General features: G+C 36.4%; 1 protein-coding gene across 4 annotated transcripts in view; it reads right to left on the reverse strand.

Annotated features, from left to right (window-relative positions):
* AFG1L (AFG1 like ATPase) overlaps window positions 1-19,270 on the reverse strand; it is a 221,597-nt gene that overhangs the window by 36,218 nt on the left and 166,109 nt on the right. For all 4 annotated transcript variants that reach the window (XR_003521753.1, XM_027604017.1, XM_027604016.1 and 1 more), the window contains 2 exons: window positions 2,438-2,508; window positions 2,081-2,181 (listed from right to left, as the gene is read on the reverse strand). Coding sequence is in view for 3 of the 4 variants with exons in the window: in XM_027604017.1 (XP_027459818.1) it covers window positions 2,081-2,181; window positions 2,438-2,508 (172 nt within the window). In the remaining variant the exon portion in view is untranslated. The remainder of the gene's footprint in view (window positions 1-2,080; window positions 2,182-2,437; window positions 2,509-19,270) is intronic.

Consider the following 19,270-nt stretch of genomic DNA (forward strand, 5'->3'; position numbering starts at 1 on the left):
GATTACAAAGAGCTTAAGTAGAGAATGGGTCAGATCCTCATAAGGAGGATGTGAATCCAATGTCAAAAATTATCCCTAAATCTTTTTGTCCTTTCTTTCCATCCTCACATTCCTCATCAACCCTTAAGTTAAACATTCATAATCTTGGTGTTGAAAGACATCTTGAAAGTTATCTTATCTACCTGTTCAACCAATCCTGAAACCTCCCTACAAACTCTAGTCCTTTAGCTGCCTTGCAATGTCAATTTGCAGGATGCAGTTAGAATGTGTGAGAAGGGGGCGCCTGGGTGGCTCAGTCATTAAGCATCTGCCTTCAGCTCAGGTCATGATCCCAGGGTCCTGGGATCAAGCCCCACACTGGGCTCCCTGCTCAGCGGGAAGCTTGCTTCTCCCTCTCCGACTCCCCGTGCTTGTGTTCCCTCTCTTGCTGTCTCTCTCTCTCTCTCTCTCTGTTAAATAAATAAATAAAATCTTAAAAAGAATGTGTAAGAAGGAATTTAGGACACATGCCATTAAATGTAAAATTTCAACACACATACCTGGACCTAGCCTGTTTCACATGGGCCCCGAGAATTATATAAAAAGGGTGGAATAAAATCTTGTGATTGACTTATACCATAATTTGATTTAAAAAGGTAAGATATACATTAGTAACCTTTTACCTGAATTTATTTAATTGTTCTGAAACTTTGTAAATAAAGGAAAAAGAATTCTCTGCAACAACCTTCTTCCCCACCTCCTCCCCAGAGTAGACTATGAAGATTTGGGCCTTTTCCTGACACTAAGTGTCTCCTGAAATAACACATAAAAAATACAAATACTCAGTGTCTGCTCCAAGAGACCATCTTTGCCCAAGATACAACAGGTCTGTCCTTCCCCTTTTCTCACTAGGTCCCCTTCTGTGGAAGAAAGAGGAGCTTCATCTTTTCAATATACAAGATTTTTCTCAAGTTTATTTCTCTAGCAGAGTAAGTAAATCTTAAATGTAAGCCTTAAGAGAATTTTGTCTAGAGATAATAGGTTATTAGGACCTTGACAAAACTGACCCCATAGAAATGTGAAGGGTCCATATGACCTAGGATGACTTTCCATACCACCAAGGATGATATTTTCGCCCTGTCAGAGGATCTTACTTGATCTTAAACCTTATCGATTTGAAGTGCTTTATTTCTCTAATAATAAGTGCATATTAGATTCATCTCTCTGGTTTAAAAATTACAAATTTACACTGGTTAAAGGTAAATAAGTCATTAGCTTTTTGAGAAAAGTACTCACAAAATGGCTGGCAGCTACAAAGACTCTCTCTTCTTCCCCCTCACTGAAAAACAATTCTTTTTTAGTTATCTTAAAACTTGAGATAAGTCAGAGACCACTTACAGGACAATTGAGAAATTATGCTTAAAGTTATGTATAATTTGGATTTGTTTTTCTCAAGATTTACAGTTAATAAATGTATTGAATATCCACTGAGTAGAGCTTTTAAAAAAGACAGAATTCATGTCAATAATGAATTTGCAATCAAGGTCTTTCTCATTTATATGAATGTGCACGTTACATGCATTTTTTTCCTCTGTTGAATATATTATTATATAATATAGATGTCACAGTTATAGGAATTCACTTTCTTTGTCGCCCAAACAGATCAGAAATGGCAATCACAGGTGGGCACTGAGAATGAGGGCTAGAAATTCTCTCATGTCATACTTCCTTGGATCATGGTAGTATTACTTCATCTTCCTTGCCCCAATACTAACCTCACCACAATTAAAAAAAACATAATTCTCTTATGTTTGACTTTCACAAAACATCCCTGAAACTGGTTTCTGTTTCCTTCCAGCAACAGTTGATAGTTCTCTCCGTATTTCCAATTTTGCTTTAGCATCCTTCTAAGTGCAAATTTTGAGCCAACGTCTATTAAAGGCACATGACATAGACGGATGAGTATTTCCCTTCATGAGACTGTTAAATCAGTTCCAACTCTAGGAACAGTATTTTAAAATGTGAACCAGGCAGAGAGGAAAATATGAGGTATTTTAACAAGTGAAAAGGCCAATGAGTCTGGATGTGTCTGGATACTTACTCTCTCACACAGCTCTTCAAATGTGCAGTCGGCGACAGTTCCACACGCTTTATGCAGCCGCAGCTCTCTGCCTTGCACTTTTAGAATCCTTGGTCTAGTTACTATGGGAACATGAACAAAGACTCAATCTTGTCTGGATAATTACTATAAAATTCATCTCTTACAGATAGGAAATGCATAGCTTGATGAATAATAGCACATGATTCAACACATAAATTAGACAAAATGCTGATACAATGACTGCCACTTGAGCGTGGCATCAACCCATATACAGCAATGGAACTTATTAATTGGTCAGTGGAGATTGGGCATTGTGTTCTAAATGTATTCTCTTTCAAGAGAAATTAACTTACGTACAATCATTTTGTTTCTGAGCCAGCTCATCAAACAACTTATCCATGACAGCCTCCACATCAGCTTCACTTGTGCTACAGTGAAAAGAATAATAGAATATGAAATTAATAACACTTGAAGCCAACATCAAACAGCTGCCTGAGCCTGCTTAGCTTTTTGCCCACAAAAAAAGAGAACAGGATGTTATGCTCTAAATACAAACATTAGATTTAGAATACACTTAAAAGCAGAGAATATTAACTCTCAGGTAGATGATTCTGCCTTATTTGCATACACTGAAAGACTTCTGTGCTTCTGGCTGTTTCCAGTAATGAGACGATACAGGCAGAGTAAATCCATTAATACTATGTGTACACAATGAGAAGAAAGGCTTCTGGCTCTCTCTTGCATGCAAAACAAGAGCAAATAGACAAGGCAGTCAAGCATCCAGCAAAGTATCCTTTGAAATCTCTACTGAGAGGGTACATGTGAAATTAAATATTGAAGCTGCTTAAAAAAAAAAAAAATCAAGTCAAGCCACTGACTGAGAGGATCAAACATCCAGAATTAAATTACCAGCTTCGAAATACCAACTTGATCTGCACATCAATAACTTTATCGGACTTCGAATATAAGTACAATTATAGACGACACAGTTTCTCTCAAAAATGTCCTTGTCAGAAATTCAAGAAAACTCTCTCCTTCGTGATGCCTACCATTGCAGCTCCTACGGAAGTTAGTCTCATCAAAGAATCCTTTGTATTCTAATTACAAATCGCCATATGGTTTAGGGAACCCACATACACAAATGTGATATCACTATGCCCTTTCTTCCTGTCATTTTTTTTAAAGAGGAGTTTGTAAATTAACTGTCAATAAAATAAAATAACCGGCAGAAGAAATAAATGCTGTTAAAAAAAAAAACTTCAAGTATAAATGTAAGTTTACTTCAACTCTACATACAAACCTATATAGGATGACCTGCCGATATGCTTAATTTTGCTTATCTAGGTGTGGAAGCAATTAAACTCAATTCTGGACATTCATCTTAATAAAGTCTTTTTGAAAACTAATATGACAAATTATTTTTTAAGTTTAAACGAAACCAAACTCATTTCTCCCTTGAGATAATTACCAGGTGGCAGGCATTTAACACACAAGCACTTAATTCTTCACCTGTTGTACAGCAAATGCTTTTAAAATGCAGGACAGCACATGGTCATTATGAAGGGTTTGGAATTGTACCCTCCAAGTGATAACCATTCCACCTCAAAGGATCTTAAAAACATCATCTGCAATGGTTAACTTTGCAGGGGAAATGCTATTTTACTTAAGTAAAGGCTTTATGACATTTGAATAGGGCAGTATTACAATAATAAAATGACACTACAGAAAGGGATTATAGAGACAAAAAACAATTTTAAAGGTACAAAGAAATCGCACAAGCCAATATAAATGTCAGTGTCCACACCAAGCACATATATGTTTATATGGCTTTGCCAACATTATTCTTGGGAATTCATTTGGAATTGTCCCCACCTTGTAATAGTGGCATAAACACACTCAACTATTGGAAAAGAAGTGAAGGTACTTTTTAAGGGCTATAAAACAGAAGGAGCAAAACCAGCCACCCAGGGTTTCTGCTGGCTTGCAGAAAGTTAACTTCTTCTTAGGATAGGCATGTTACCCAACAGAGGGGGAGAAATGAATTCTGAAAAATAACCAAGACAGTCACATTTCTAGGAGCATATTTAGTGAATAAACAATTGCTTACAAATTTCCTCAGTAGTGATTTCTCGTTTACTCAGTGCTCTCATATACTATAATATTAAAATGTGGCTCACAGGGCGCCTGGGTGGCTCAGTTGGTTAAGCGACTGCCTTCGGCTCAGGTCATGATCCCGGAGTCCCGGGATCGAGTCCCACATCGGGCTCCCGGCTCAGCGAGGAGCCTGCTTCTCCCTCTGACTTTCTCCCCTCTCATGCTGTTTCTCTCTCTCTCTCTCTCTCAAATAAATAAATAAAATCTTTAAAAAAAAAATGTGGCTCACAAGACTTCAGTCAGGCCACATCTTCTGCATCATCAATGAAATTACTATGTATGATTTACTTATAGTGAAATTATATATGAAATGGCATAATTATTTTATTATACCAGTATCTTATAAAAAATTATATATGGGGCACCAGGGTGGCTCAGTCGGTTAAGTGTCTGACTCTTGGCTTTGGCTCAGGTCATGATCTAAGGGTCGTGAGACTGAGCCCTGTGTGGAGCTCTACGCTGAGCATGGAGACTGCTCAAGATTCTCTTTCTCTCTCCCTCTGCCCCTCCACCCCCAGCCCTACTTGCACATGCACACTCTCTTTCAAAAATAGGTAGATAGATAGATAGATAGATAGATAGATAGATAGATAAAATTTTATTAAATTATCGTAAAAAGTTACTCAGAAGTTACAACATGCAAAATAAAAATTTTTACTGGTGTTAAGTGGCCTAAAAATAAATATTCACAAAAGTAGTTCATGTAACTTAAAATTAAACAGCCTGTTATCCATCTAAGCCAAATTGTACTTGACCTCAGGGAGTGAGTTCTATTGACCAGTTGAAGGGCAGAAACGTCAGCTTCATATTGTTTTAAAAGCAGGAGGGGCTAGTATGTGTTTTGGTTTTATTAGATATATCTCTGTATTGACATGAAATAAATGAGGATGCTGTGGAAGAAATCCTTACCAGAAATGAACTTATTCATAATCCCTTAACAGATACTTTACAAGAAAACACTAGTCTTCTCACACTCCACTCAGACCAGATTTCCCCTACTTAAAAGGATGCATCAATCAGAGCTCATTAACTTTTTTGAAAGATGAGAATTAGGAAAGTAAAAAAAATTAAAACTTACCTGTCCATATTAGCTTAAAAGATTCAGAGTTTTACTCATTATCCAGGTTCATGTCTGGTTTATACATCTTTGAATATGTTTTGTAATTCTAGTAAAAAATTTAGATGGTTCTGAACTATTTCAATGTGTCACACAGAGAATAACAAAGGCTGTATTTATCAAGCAACTATATGTAACAGTTAGTTTACCTATACTACCCCCACCTGTCCATGTAGTATTTGCTATTATCCTATTTTTACAGAAGAGAAAACTGAGACTCAGAGAATTCAGCCCTCACTTACCTAAGATCTGAAGATATAAAAATTTAAAATTTTGTATAACCAAGTATTATAAATAAAATATAGAGGTAGAGCAAACCAGGAAACACAGTAGCAACATGTATGGCATATTATTATCAATGCATTAAAAATTAATTTTAATACCACAAACAGAGAAACTGACAAAGGATCTGAAAAGGAAAATTGCATTAAAAAGCTCGATGGGCAAGAAGCCTACGTAAGGTCATTCATTTACTAGTGATAACAAATGCAAAGTAAAATCATGCAATACTATTCTTTTATCTAAACTAGCAGAGATGAGAAAAAAGCTAGCAAGCCTAGGTAAGGAGAAAATGGACCCTCTTCACATACTGCTGGGAGTGGTATAAAATTGGTACAAGATTTCAGGGCAACCAGATAATTTGTGATAAAAGTGTTAAAAACATGCATACCACATCACCCAGCTATTCCACTCATAAGAATTTCACCTATGGAAATAATAATGGTTAACAACTACAAGGATGTTCATAGTGACACCTCTAACATCAAAAAAGTGAGAAAAAAACGACCCTGGGGCGCCTGGGTGGCTCAGTCGTTAAGCATCTGCCCTCGGCTCAGGTCGTGGTCCCATGGTCCTGGGATCCAGCCCCGAGTCAGGCTCCCACTCAGCGGAGGCCTGCTTCTTCCTCTCCCACTCCCCCTGCTTGTGTTCCCTCTCTTGCTGTCTCTCTCTCTCTGTCAAATAAATAAATAAAATCTTAAAAAAAAATAAAACCCTAATGTCCCTCAATGGGGACTATGAAGTACATTTGAATACACTCACACAATGAAATAGTATGCAGTTTTCAAGTACAACTCTTCCCCCTGGTCCTGGAACTGCAGTTAAGGTCAAAGTTGACGGCTAGAAGTGCTTAGTACCCCCAAGTTTCTAAAGAGAACCACCAATGCGCCACCAATGGCTCGATCCAGACTCCTGCCCCCATGGCTAAATCATGAAGAGAACCAGCCCTATTCCAAATGCCTCCTCCTCCTCCACCATTCCCTACTCTCCACCACACCACAATGTCTTTATGAGGAGGGAAGAAGGGGTCAGGAATCTTTATGTCTAGTATTTGTGGTAAGAGCCTTTTTCTTCTCTTCTTCCCCTTAGGATTTTTCTTCAGGTTGACTTCTAGTTCCATAGTGTTGTGGTCAGAAAAGATGCATGGTATGACTTCAATCTTTGTGAATTTTTTGAGGCTTGTTTTGTGACCTAATATGTGCTCTCTTCTGGAGAATGTTTCATGTACACTTGAAAAGAATGTGTATCTGCTGTTTTAGGATGGAATGTCCTGAAAATATCTGTTACATTCATCTGGTCCAGTGTGTCATTCGAAGCCATTGTTTCCTGGTTGATTTTCTGTTTAGATGATCTGTATTATCGATGTAAGTGCCTTCCCCTTAGGAAAGAAGAGGGTGACTTACCCTCCCCCAAAGACAAGTGACGGGAGGGAAAGGTTCTCTATACAAGTCACCTGGAAAGATTAGGGGAGCCTGAAAGAAGAAAAATCTGGTATTGTCCTTAGTTGGATGAGTAGGACCTTGGTAGATTGAGAAATCAGAAGGTGGGAGGTGGGGTGCTAAGCCAAAATGAAGCAAGCCAGTTCTCACTAAAAACCCTCCAAAGGCTTAGCACTACTACATATACTTGTTACAGGTGAGGGGGCAGGCTGGAAATAAGAGCACTCTTGGAAAATAAGACAAAGACAGTTCTTTAGATGCCCTGCCTTTACCTGGACAGCAAGAGTCCTGTACACCTCCTCCACTCCAGCTGAAACTGATAAGTTTACCATCTGGGTCATTTTTAACAATGAAGAAAGTGGGAGAGACACCATACTCAAATCCTACATATTACAGTGAAACCAACAGTCCTTCCCTCTTCAGCATCCAGCCAAACTTCTACCGAAGGAAGAAGAAAGATTGAAGGAAACATTCTGGAGGAAACTGAATAGCCAAAAGAAAGACTTGCAGATACTGACATTTGGGGGTTCTTCAATGGAAAACCTGACCTGCCACCTTATCTACCATCCTCCAATCAATAAAACCCTATCCATGCACACAGAACTTCTAATCAGCTTTTTAATGCCTCAGTCTTGTGAATGGGCAACCAAGTATTTCTAGGCACTTAAGGAAAGCCTCTAAGATATAAAATAAAGACGAAAAGAGATAGAAAAAGAGGATCTTGGAGGAAGCAAAGAGAAATACACTGTAATACACCTAAAGAGAAGATATTACATGCATAAACAAAGAAGGATGCTATAAAGTAAAAGAACAATTAGTGCATAAGAAAGAGCTCTAACTATGACTGTTAAATAAAAAATTCAGGAAAAGAATTAGAAGAAAAAGTTGAAGTAATCTTTCAGAAAATAGAACAAGAAGAACAAAAACTGGAAAACATAAGGGAAAATAAAAGAATCAGAAAATAAATCCAGAAGGCCCAATATCTAACCCGGAGAAGCTCCAAAGGCTATGGAGAAAAAAATAAAAGCAGCAGCAATCAAAAAATTAAATTATGTTTCCTAGAACTGAAGAGCATGAATGTCTAAGTTGAAAGACTCCAGTGAACACCTATGACAAAGAATGGGGGCAAAGGCTCCATTCCAAGGCATATTATCTGGAAACTTCAGAAACCAGGAATAGAGAAAGAATATCCTAAAAATTTCAAGAGGAAAAACAGGTTAAATATAAAAAGGTCAACAAACTGATTTGTGTCAGTTCTCATGAAACTTGGCAGCTGTAATAATGGAAGCACGAAGAGAATGGTATGCATCTAAAATTTTCTAAAGGGAAGTTATTGTCAAACAAACCATGCCCAAACTATTAATCAAGAAAAATAAAGACATTTTTGGACAGGTGAGTTCTCAAAAAAGCTATTTCCTGTGCAGCCTTCTTCATAAGATACTAGGTAGGCTGGGCTCTCTCAGACCAGGGAGAAGAGTTCTGGGTCCAGTAGGACCAAATAAGCTCTATCCCCATTGGCCCTCCTGCCCAGGGCTGTTGTCAACTCTGGACAAAAAACAAAAATAGGTGACCTGAAGGCACTGGGCAGTGAAGAGAAGCAGGCAGATTCTGGAGGGAGCAGACACTTGGGAAAAGGGAAAAAACATGGGTGAATTACCCATTTTACAGCTTTCAGACTGAAGACAATAAAATCAGGCCTGCTCAGGGCAACTCCAACTCCAACAGAAAACCTGCAGTCCTGGCTGAAGAACCAGAGGACAGTTGGGGGCAACCATGCAAGGTGGGAAATCTGTGGGAATCCCCACAAGTGTTTCCAAAGTCCCTGAAGATATTAATCTTGAAAATTCCTGAAATCATAAGTTATTCTGTATTTATCACCATACTAATAAACAGTGAATTATTTTTCTGTTACTGGGTTATACTAAAAGCTTCGGTGGTTTTCTATGAAAAATATGGCATAAAAATAAACTCATGGCTTATCACTATTACAAATCAATATACTATGACATATTTCTATATTATATTATGTATATTGTGATATATTTCAATAACATAAAAATGATCTCTACCAGATACAGACTTGATAGTAGGAAATATTAAAAGGAAACTTTAACACAAAATAAATGCAAATAAGATTATTTTAAAATTTAAGTATCTCCAATATTTAGTATGTAAAAGTTATTTTCTAAATTAAAGGTTTTTAAAACACAAAGCATAATCACCGTATCTGATAGTCCTGATCTTTGCTGGTTGACAACTATTCCAGACATAGGAAAATGTCATTTGGCACTGACATTGATCAAATCATTAAGAGTGTGTCCTAAATCATTTTCAAGTTGGGCATTAGGGTACATACTGCTTTATATAAACTTGTTTCCCTTATTAACATGTGTCTGGCTGCATTAATCACTATTATCTACTTAAAGGCCCTATCCCTAAATACAGTCACACTGGGGGTTTGGACTTTACCTATTAATTTTGGGGGGACATAGTTCAGTCCTTAATAATGAGCATTTGTGTACTTTACAGTTCAGGATTACTATGCAGAGTGCCACTATGTGAACATTCTAGCACACGCCTTTCGGTAACCTTTTGTATACATGTATGTTGGGTATATAACTGGAGCCAAATTACTGCTCATAGGGTATACCAACGTTCAGCTTAGTAAATATTGCCAAACAATTTTCCCGAGTGGTTGTAGTAGTTTACTCTGTTACCGGCATGTACAAAAAGTTCTACTTGTTCCACAGCCTTGCCTACACTTGTTTTTCCATTTCTTCCATTTTAGTAATTTTAGTGGACATATTATGAATGATTTTAATGCTTCAAATTATTTTTAGAGATGGGTGGGGCATAAAAATACAAATATAATTAATGTAATAGTTAATCCAGAAGCATTTTCTTAGTAAGATGTCATTATGGTATACATAACATTAAATTAAAAACACCAAGATCTCTTGACTTTTTTAGGTAGGAAATTTCAAGAACATAACATTATTGTAAAATCTTCAGCTGCAGAAAATGACATTAGTCTCAAAATAGGAAAAGAATTTATAATGGAGAAAAACAGGAGTAACGGGAAAGAGTCTGTGACTCCAGGGCCCCACTAGTCAGTTTTCCAGGGAAACTATTTTAAAAGGTAGCAACATTACCTTATACTAAAAATCTATACTCAAAAATACAACCATGCTTGTGAAGCTCCAGAGAAGGACCAGGGTTAGGGGCGCCAAGGTGGTTCAGTCATTAGGCATCTGCCTTCGGCTCAGGTCATGATCCCAGGGTCCTGGGACTGAGCCACGCATTGGGCTCCCTGCTCGGCGAGAAGCCTGCTTCTCCCTCTCCCACTCCCCCTGCTTGTGTTCCCTCTCTTGCTGTGTCTCTCTCTGTCAAATAAATAAATAAAATCTTTAAAAAAACAAAAAGGACTAGTGTCAGATGGTTTTAAAGAAAAATCAAGTGTTTGGGACACAAGACCCACGGTTGGCCATAGGCCTATTCAGAAAACAAATGTACAAAAACACTCAAGGATATAGATTATACAAAAATACAAATAGTGATTAAAATTAGACCCAAGTTATAAACATAATTTAAAATTATTCCAGCCTAACCAGTAAAATTAGAGGAAAGTGCAATAGCTAGTAGTGAAGAGCAGTTGCATGGGAAAGCGGCAGCCTGAAGACAGCATTAAATTAAATGTTTTTTTCAGTGTAGAAGGGAAGCTAAATTCAGAGCTTTCTTTCAGGGCTACAAGAATATCATGTCACACAGCAAGGAAGAAAATGTTCTGTTCTGCTCTGTGAAGTTCAATGTTAACCACAAAGTGGCATATCCTAAGAAAGAGTGATTTCGGTAACATCAATATGATCAGGAGAAAAAATTGGAATTAAGTTCAGATGCTATGAATTATAGCCCCTTTCCTCTCGGGGAAACAGAAACATAAGCTCCTACAAATGAGTAGGGATAAAGAATTTAAGTGACTTCCTTCAATTCTGGGTCACTGCCCCACCATTGGGATGCTACTGTATGGCAGTGTTTGGGGCAGATAAGATGTGAAACAGAAAATCTGCCCACAAATAATCAAAAGTAAGAGAATTAAAGTCATTTCTGAAGAAAAAGCAAAGTCACTCTTTTCAAATGATTTTTGTTTGGAGGGTGGAGGGTATAGGGCCCAAGTAGAGTGCACTCTTTTTCCTTTGTTCTATAATGCCCTGGTAAAATCCACCCATTTCATTGCTTCTGTCACTTTTTGCTAAGCTCAGAAACTGCAGTGGAGGGGCAGGTTTCTATTTTCTGTTAAGTAGTACCACTGTGTCTTTAAGTCAGAAAAGCCCTGGAATCAACCACTGTTTCGTTGCCAGGAAATTTGGCATCAACTCCTACAGGAAACCTGTGAGTACAGTACCCTGGATTAAAAGCCTGATTGCTTTGGAAGTATGAGAATCATGATTTATTTTTCCATATCAAATTAGTGAACAGAGAGGAAAGTAATCAGTCATTCCAATTTTAAGAAAATTTCTATAGCTGAAACCAGGCATTCAACACAAAACTTAGACAGAGAAATAGAACATGTCAAAGAAGACCTTATTATTGCTGGATCATTTGAAATTCTCAACAAAAATTCCAAAAGAAGTGGAGGTTTCTAGAAGAGGGTCACACATGAATTTAAATGGAAATTAATTTCTTCAAGAACCTCCCACTTCATTAGGATTGACTCAGAGGAACAGAATGCTACCCACACTTTGCCCCTTTATCCCCTTTTAAAAATCAACAGCTTGTTAGGGTATCAACAAGTAGAATAGGGTTGGCTTTCCTTGGTCCCTCTCTCTCCATGTTCTCTATTCCAGAGAGCCAAAGTTGATTCAACGAGGGAGAAATTTCCCCTTCCTCTTAGAGGTCTTGTGCCAAACTTCCCTGGCAGGGAGCCTTCTCACTCTACTGATTCCTTGTGCATTCATGCTGTACAGCTCTTTGTGCTCTTACCAAACATAATCTAGGGCTGGAGGCAGGTCTAAGATTAAGTTGGTTTATATTTGCCTTAATATAAAACAGACTTGGTTGCATTTCAAATCCTGTAGGTTTGTTTTACATAACGGAATCAGTTGTTAGAATGGATTTTGTCCTACTATTTATCTTCTCAATCATTCAAAGGCTTAATTGACTGTTCAGAGATCCATTTCAATCTCTAAATTTCCCACCGTTCTCAATCACCTGGAGAGTAACTTACCTGGTTCCATTAATCTTGACCTGTGTATAATGCAGAAAGTGGGACCTAGCACCTTTTGCTCTCAAATTCCAGACCTTCACCCCCTCTTCTCAGCCCCAAACTCCATATACAATTTCTACCAAATCTAAATATAGCATTTTCCCCAAAATAAGTCAGTGGTGTAACATGCAGAGTTACAACATGGTAGACACAATAATATTTCCTTTTCATAAAACTTAAGAAAAGCTAGAATGGACTGAAGATGATGAAAATAAATAAATAAAAATGAGGAAGAAGCTAGAGAGTAAGAAGGTCTGACTCCTTTTCAGAAGAAGAAAATGGTCACGTCTACCTCAGAAAAAGAGGCCAAGGGAGTTTTAGTAGTTAAAAGAGGTACACAGCAAGGAACTAAAGACCTTGGGCGTTTGCCAGATCAGCTTTTCTAATGTTGAAGATTGACCTTTATTTATAAATTCATAAATGACCTTTATTTCAAATGTGATCTATTTGAAGATGAAATAAAAGATAAGAATTCTAAGGAAATCTAAAAACTTAATATTAACTGTACTTTTATATCTATAAGCATACATATCATTTACTCATGTACATATTGTGTATATAGCTTATTTACACTTTACTAGATGAGGACAGCCATACAGTTGAATACTTTGTTAATGTGTTCAGCAGGAAATGGTGGGCCAGCTCTTTTCTGGTCCTGTCTGGCCTGCTGGAAATAAACACTGTGATATGCTATTGTCAAATTACTGTTCAACAAAGGAATGTAAGATAAAAGGTATGCTGAGCTGACTGATGGGGTCTGATACTGAAGTTTATACAAGATGAACTTACTTTGCTACTGTATCACTTCTTAGGTGGTATTTCAAATAGTTTCAAACCCTTGAAATTTTTAATTCAGTACTCCCTAAGTTAATACAGGATTAATAAATATTTAAATGTGCATCTAAATTATGTGATTTTAAGACATGATAAACAGCCTACCTGACTATGCCCTACAAGATATAAAAAAGAAAGTTGTTGTTTACTAATATAAAATTATAATTTGTAATGTCACAGAGCCTTACTCATTCATAAAATATCAATAGGGATTCTTATAAGAAAGATACTATGTATCTGCTTTTGAGAACCAACTATATTCTTCCACCATAGAGCCCTTTTTCCTACAGGTGGGCTTAGAGTACAGATTCATACCATTACTGACCTTTTAATTCTCAAAACATACAGCAACATACAATGCTTCATTATAAATTTGAGACATTTCAGTTTGATGAAAATTTATACTTATCAGAGATAAATAGTTCTTCACTTAAAAAAATACAAAAAATAGGGGAGCCTGGGTGGCTCAGTCGTTAAGCGTCTGCCTTCGGCTCAGGTCATGATCTCAGGGTCCTGGGATCGAGCCCTGCATCAGGCTCCCTGATCAGCAGGAAGCCTGCTTCTCCCTCTCCCATTCCCCCTACTTGTCTTCCCTCTCTCACTGTCTCTCTCTCTGTCAAATAAATAAGTAAAATCTTAAAAAAAAAAATACAAAACATAGTAAAAAAAAATTAAAAGACTAAAATTTACACTAAAAATATTCACTTAATGTAAAGACAGTAAAAGGAGAACCAAAGAACAAAAAAGGCATGAAACATAAAACAAAGTAAAAGAGGTGTGAATCCAACTACATCAATAATAATATAATTTGTGAATGTATTAAACAATTCAATCAAAAGCAGAGATGGGGGGGGGGCCTGGGTGGCTCAGTTGGTTAAGCGTCTGCCTTCGGCTCAGGTCATGGTGCTGGAGTCCCGGGATCAAGCCCTGCATCAGGCTCCCTGCTCAGTGGGGAGTCTCCTTCTCCCTCTGCCCCTCACCCTGCTCTCTTATGCTCTCTCTCACTCACTGTCTCAAATAAATAAATAAAATCTTAAAAAAAAAAAAAAGCAGAGATTGTTTGACTGAATAAAAAAGCAAGATCCAACAATATATTTTCCATAGGAGATATCCTTTAGGTTCCAAGATACAACGAGGTTGAAAGTAAAAGGACAAGAAGAAAGACATATTAATGCAAATAGCAACCACTACTAACATCAGACAACATACACATTTTTTAATACAAAAAATGAGGTTAGAGATTAAAAGGGACATCTCATAATGATAAAGTTTAATCCATCAGGATAATATAACAATTACAAACATAGGCCCCTAACAACAGAGTCCCAAAATACATGAGGCAAAAACTGACATAAGTGAAGGGAGAAACAATAATAGTTGGAGAGTTCAATATCCAACTTTTTTTTTTAATGATTTATTTTTAAATCAATCTACACCCAATGTGGGGCTTGAACTTACAACCCCAAGATCAAGAGTCGCATGGTCTACCAACTGAGCCAGCCTGGTACCCCCCAACTTTCAGTAAGGGCAACTAGGGAGAAGACCAACAGGCCATATAAAACTTGGACTGCAATATACACTAACTAGACCTAACAGACATTTCTATAAACACTCCACCCAATAATAGCAGAATACACATTATTCTCAAGTATATATGGAACATTCTCAAGGAAAGAGCATATCCTAGGTCATAAAGCAAGCCTAAATAATTAAAAAGGATTAAATTATATGCATCACAATGGAGTGAAATTAGAAAATAGCAACAGAAAGATATTTTGGAAATTCACAAATATAGGAAAATTAAACAATATCCTCCTAAATGATCAATGGGTAAAAAAAAAAAAAGAAAAGAAAGAAAGAAATCAAAAGGAAATTAGAAAATACTTTGAGATAACAAAAATGAAGATACAACTTTCCAAAAATTATGGGATACAGCTAAAGTAGTGCTTAGAAGGAAAAGTATAACTTTTAATACCTACATTAAAAAAAAAAAAGACGACGACGAAGAAGAAAAATCTCAAACTAATAACCTAACCTTCCACCATCAGATTCTGGACAAAGAAGAAAAAGCTAAACCTAAAATAAGTGGAAGGAGGGAAATAATAAAGATTAGAATGGAAAACAATGAAATAGAGAATAGAAAAAAAATATAGCAAATAAAAAAAAAAGTTGGTGGGGCGCCTGGGTGGCTCAGTCATTAAGCATCTGCCTTTGGCTCAGGTCATGATCCTAGGGTCCTGGGATAGAGCCCCGCATTGGGCTCCCTGCTCAGCGGGAAGCCTGCTTCTCCCTCTCCCTCTCCCACTCCCCCTGCTTGTGTTCCTACTCTTGCTAACTCTCTGTCAAAAAAAAAGTTGGTTCTTTGAAAAAGTGAACAAAATTGACAAACCTTTACCTAGACAGACTAAGGATAGAAGACAAAAGTTATCAAAATCAGGAATGGAAGAGAGAATATTAGAAATAAAAAAGGATAATAAGGGAATACTATTAACAATTATATACCAACAAATTAGATCACCTAAATGAAATGGACAAATTCCTAGAAAGATATAAACTACTGAGACTGACTCAAGAAGAAAGAGAAAAATCTAAATAGAAGAGGGAAACTCTCCAATTCATTCTATTAGGCAAATATTACCTTGATAGCAAAACCTGACAGACATCATGAAAACTATTGACCATTATCTCTTATGAATATAAACACAAAAATCCTTAACAAAATACTAGCAAACGAAATCAAGCAACATATAAAAAGGATTATATACCATGACCAAATAGGATTTATCTCAGAAATGCAAGGTTAACTTAAAATCCAAAAATCAATTAATGAAATATACCATAACAATAGAATGGGCAAGAAAAACGATCATCTCAATAGACATAGAAAATGCACTCAACCAAATTCAACACCCTAATGCAAGATTAACTTAAAATCCAAAAATCAATTAATGAAATATACCATATCAATAGAATGGACAAGAAAAATACGATCATCTCAATAGACACAAAAAAACGCATTCAACCAAATCCAACATCCTTTCATGATAAAAATACTCAATAACTAACAATAGAAGGGAATGTCTTAAACCTAATAAAGGGCATCTATGAAAAACCCAGAGATAACATCATAATTAATGGTGAAAGAATAAAGTCTTCCCTACTAAGCTCAGAAACAAGACAAGGGTGTCCACTCTATAGTGGAATATACCATTTCTATTTAACATTGCACCAGATGTTTTATGCAAGAAAATTAGACAAGGGAAGTAAATAATAAGCATCCAGATTGGAAAGGAAGAACTAAACTACCTCTATTTGCAGATGACATGATCTTATATTTAGAAAATCCTAAGGAATTAGAAACTATCAGAAATAAACTATTAGAAACTATTAGAACAAATATACAATTTCAGCAAGGTAGCAGGTTACAAGATCAATATGCAAAAATCAATTGTATTTCTACATAGTAGCAATAAAGAAACCAAAAGTGAAATCAGAAAAACAATTCCACTTACACTAGCTTCCAAAAGAATAATATATTTATGAATAAAATTAACAAAATAATTATAAAACTTTATACATTGGAGACTATAAAACTTTGTTGAAAGGAATTACAGAGACCAAAATAAAGAAAAGGTATTTGTTATGGGTTGAATTGTGTCCTCAATAAATGTAAAACGCCTAACCTCTAATATCTCTGAATGTGACCTTATTTTGAAATAGGATCTTTGCAGATATAATCAAGTTAAGATGAGGTCATACTGGTTTAGGGTAGTCTCTAATGCAATGACTGGTATCCTTATATGAAGAAGAAATTTAGTCACAAAGACACAGGGAGAATGCCTTATGAAGATAGAGGCAGATATTGGAGTGATGCACCTACAAGCCAAGGAATCACCAGAAGCTACAGGAGAAGCATGGAACAGATTCTCCTTCAGAGTACCCAGTGGGAACTAACCTGCCAACATCTTGATTTTGGACTGCTAGCCTCGAGAACAATGATAGAATACGTTTCTGCTATTCCAAGACACTCAGTTTGTGGCGCTTTGTATGGTAGCCCTAGGAAACTAGTAAAACACTTCATGTTTATGAATTAGAATATCTGATATTGTATTTCCCAATGTAATTTACAGATTCAATACAATCCTTATCAAAATTCCAGCTGGCTTTGCTGTAGAAATTGACAAGATGATCCTACTAGTCTTATGGAAATTCAAAGGACCCAGAATAAGTCAACCAATCTTGGGGAGAAAAAAAGAACAAAGTTGTAGGGCTCATACTTCCTGATTTCAAAACTTATTACAAAGCTATAGCAATCAAGACAGCATGACATTAAAAAAAAAAAAAAGCGTGACATTGACGTAAAGATAGACAAACAGATTGATGGGATATAATTGAGACCAGAAATAAAACCTTACATTTACAGTCAATTAATTTTCAACAATGATGTTGATATAATTCAATACGGAAAGGACAGTCTTTCCAACAAATGATTTCCAAAAAATGACAACTAGATATCAACATGCAAAAGAATGAAGATGGACCACTATCTCATATTATATATAAAAATTAACTCAAAATTAATCAAATACCTAAATATAAGAGCTATAACTATAAAACTCATAGAAGAAAACATAAGCATATATCTTCACAACCTTGGATTAGACAATGGTTTCTTAAATATGACACCAAAAGTATAACCAATGAAAGAAAAAAATAAATTGGACAGCATCAAAACTTAAAACTTGTGTGCTTCTAAGGACATGATTAACAAAATAAAAAGATAAACCACAGAATATGAAAATATTTTTGTAAATCATATATACGACAAGGGATCTATACCTAGAATGTATAAAGAACACTTAAGATTCAATACTAAAAAGACAATTGACACAATTTTAAAATGGGTAAAGTATCTGAATACACTTTTCTCCTGAGAAGACAGACAATGGTCACAGGCAAATGAAACAATGCTCAATGTCATTAGCCATCAGAGAAATGCAAATGGAAACCATAATAAGATACCATTTGACACTCACTAGGATTATATTTGGGTTGGATTGTGTTTCCCCAAAAGGATATGAAGTCCTAAGTCCCAGTACCTTAATATATGCCCTTATTTGTAAATAGGGTCTTTATAGATGTAATTGGTAAAGTGGGAGAGACCTTAATCCTCTATGATTAATACCCTTACAAGGAGACACAGAGCAGGACCATGTGACAACAGAGGCAGAGACTGGATTGGCACATTTACAAGCTGAGGAACACCAAGTACTGATAGCAAACAACAGAAACAAGAAGAGGTAATGGCAAGATTCTCTCCTAGAGGTTTCAGAGGAGGCAAGGCCCTGCCGAAAACTTGATTTTGGATTTTTTGCCTCCAGAACTGCAAGACAATAAATTCCTGGTATTTTAAGCCACTGGATCATGGTACTTTGTAAGAACATTCCTAGGAAACTAATACAGGTGGCTACAATAACAGAGGTATTGACAAGTGATGTCACAGATGTGAAGAAACTGAAGCCCTCATACACTACTGGTGGAGATATACAATGGTACAGCTATTTTGGAAGACAGTCTGGAAGTTCCTCAAAAGAGTAAATGTAGAAGTAACCACACCCAGAAATTCCACTCCTAGGTATACACAAAAGAAATAAAAATGTAAGCCCACAAAAACTTGTACATGAATGTTCACACAGCATTATTCACAATAGCCAAAAAGCAGAAACAACCCAACTATCCATCAACTAATGAGTGGACAAATAAAAGTTCTATATTTAATGGAATATTGTTTGGCAATAATAATATGAATCCTGAAAAAAATTACGCTAAGTGAAAGAAGGCAATCACAAAGGAATGGGCAAATACAGAGAGGCAGAAAGTAGATTAGTGGTTGCCTGGGCTGGTTGGCGGATGGTTGAGTGATAAAAATATTCTACAATAGACTGTGGTTCTAGTTGCATAATTCCATGAATGTACTAAAAGTCATTAATTATACACTTTAAATGGGTGAACTGTATGGCATGTGAATTCTGTTTCAATAAAGCTGTTAAAAAATAAGTATAATATCCTTATCACACCTAACAAAGCTAACACTAATTCTTCAA

The sequence above is a fragment of the Zalophus californianus genome, chromosome 7 (assembly GCF_009762305.2).
Source record: "Zalophus californianus isolate mZalCal1 chromosome 7, mZalCal1.pri.v2, whole genome shotgun sequence".
Classification (NCBI taxonomy): Eukaryota; Metazoa; Chordata; class Mammalia; order Carnivora; family Otariidae; genus Zalophus; species Zalophus californianus.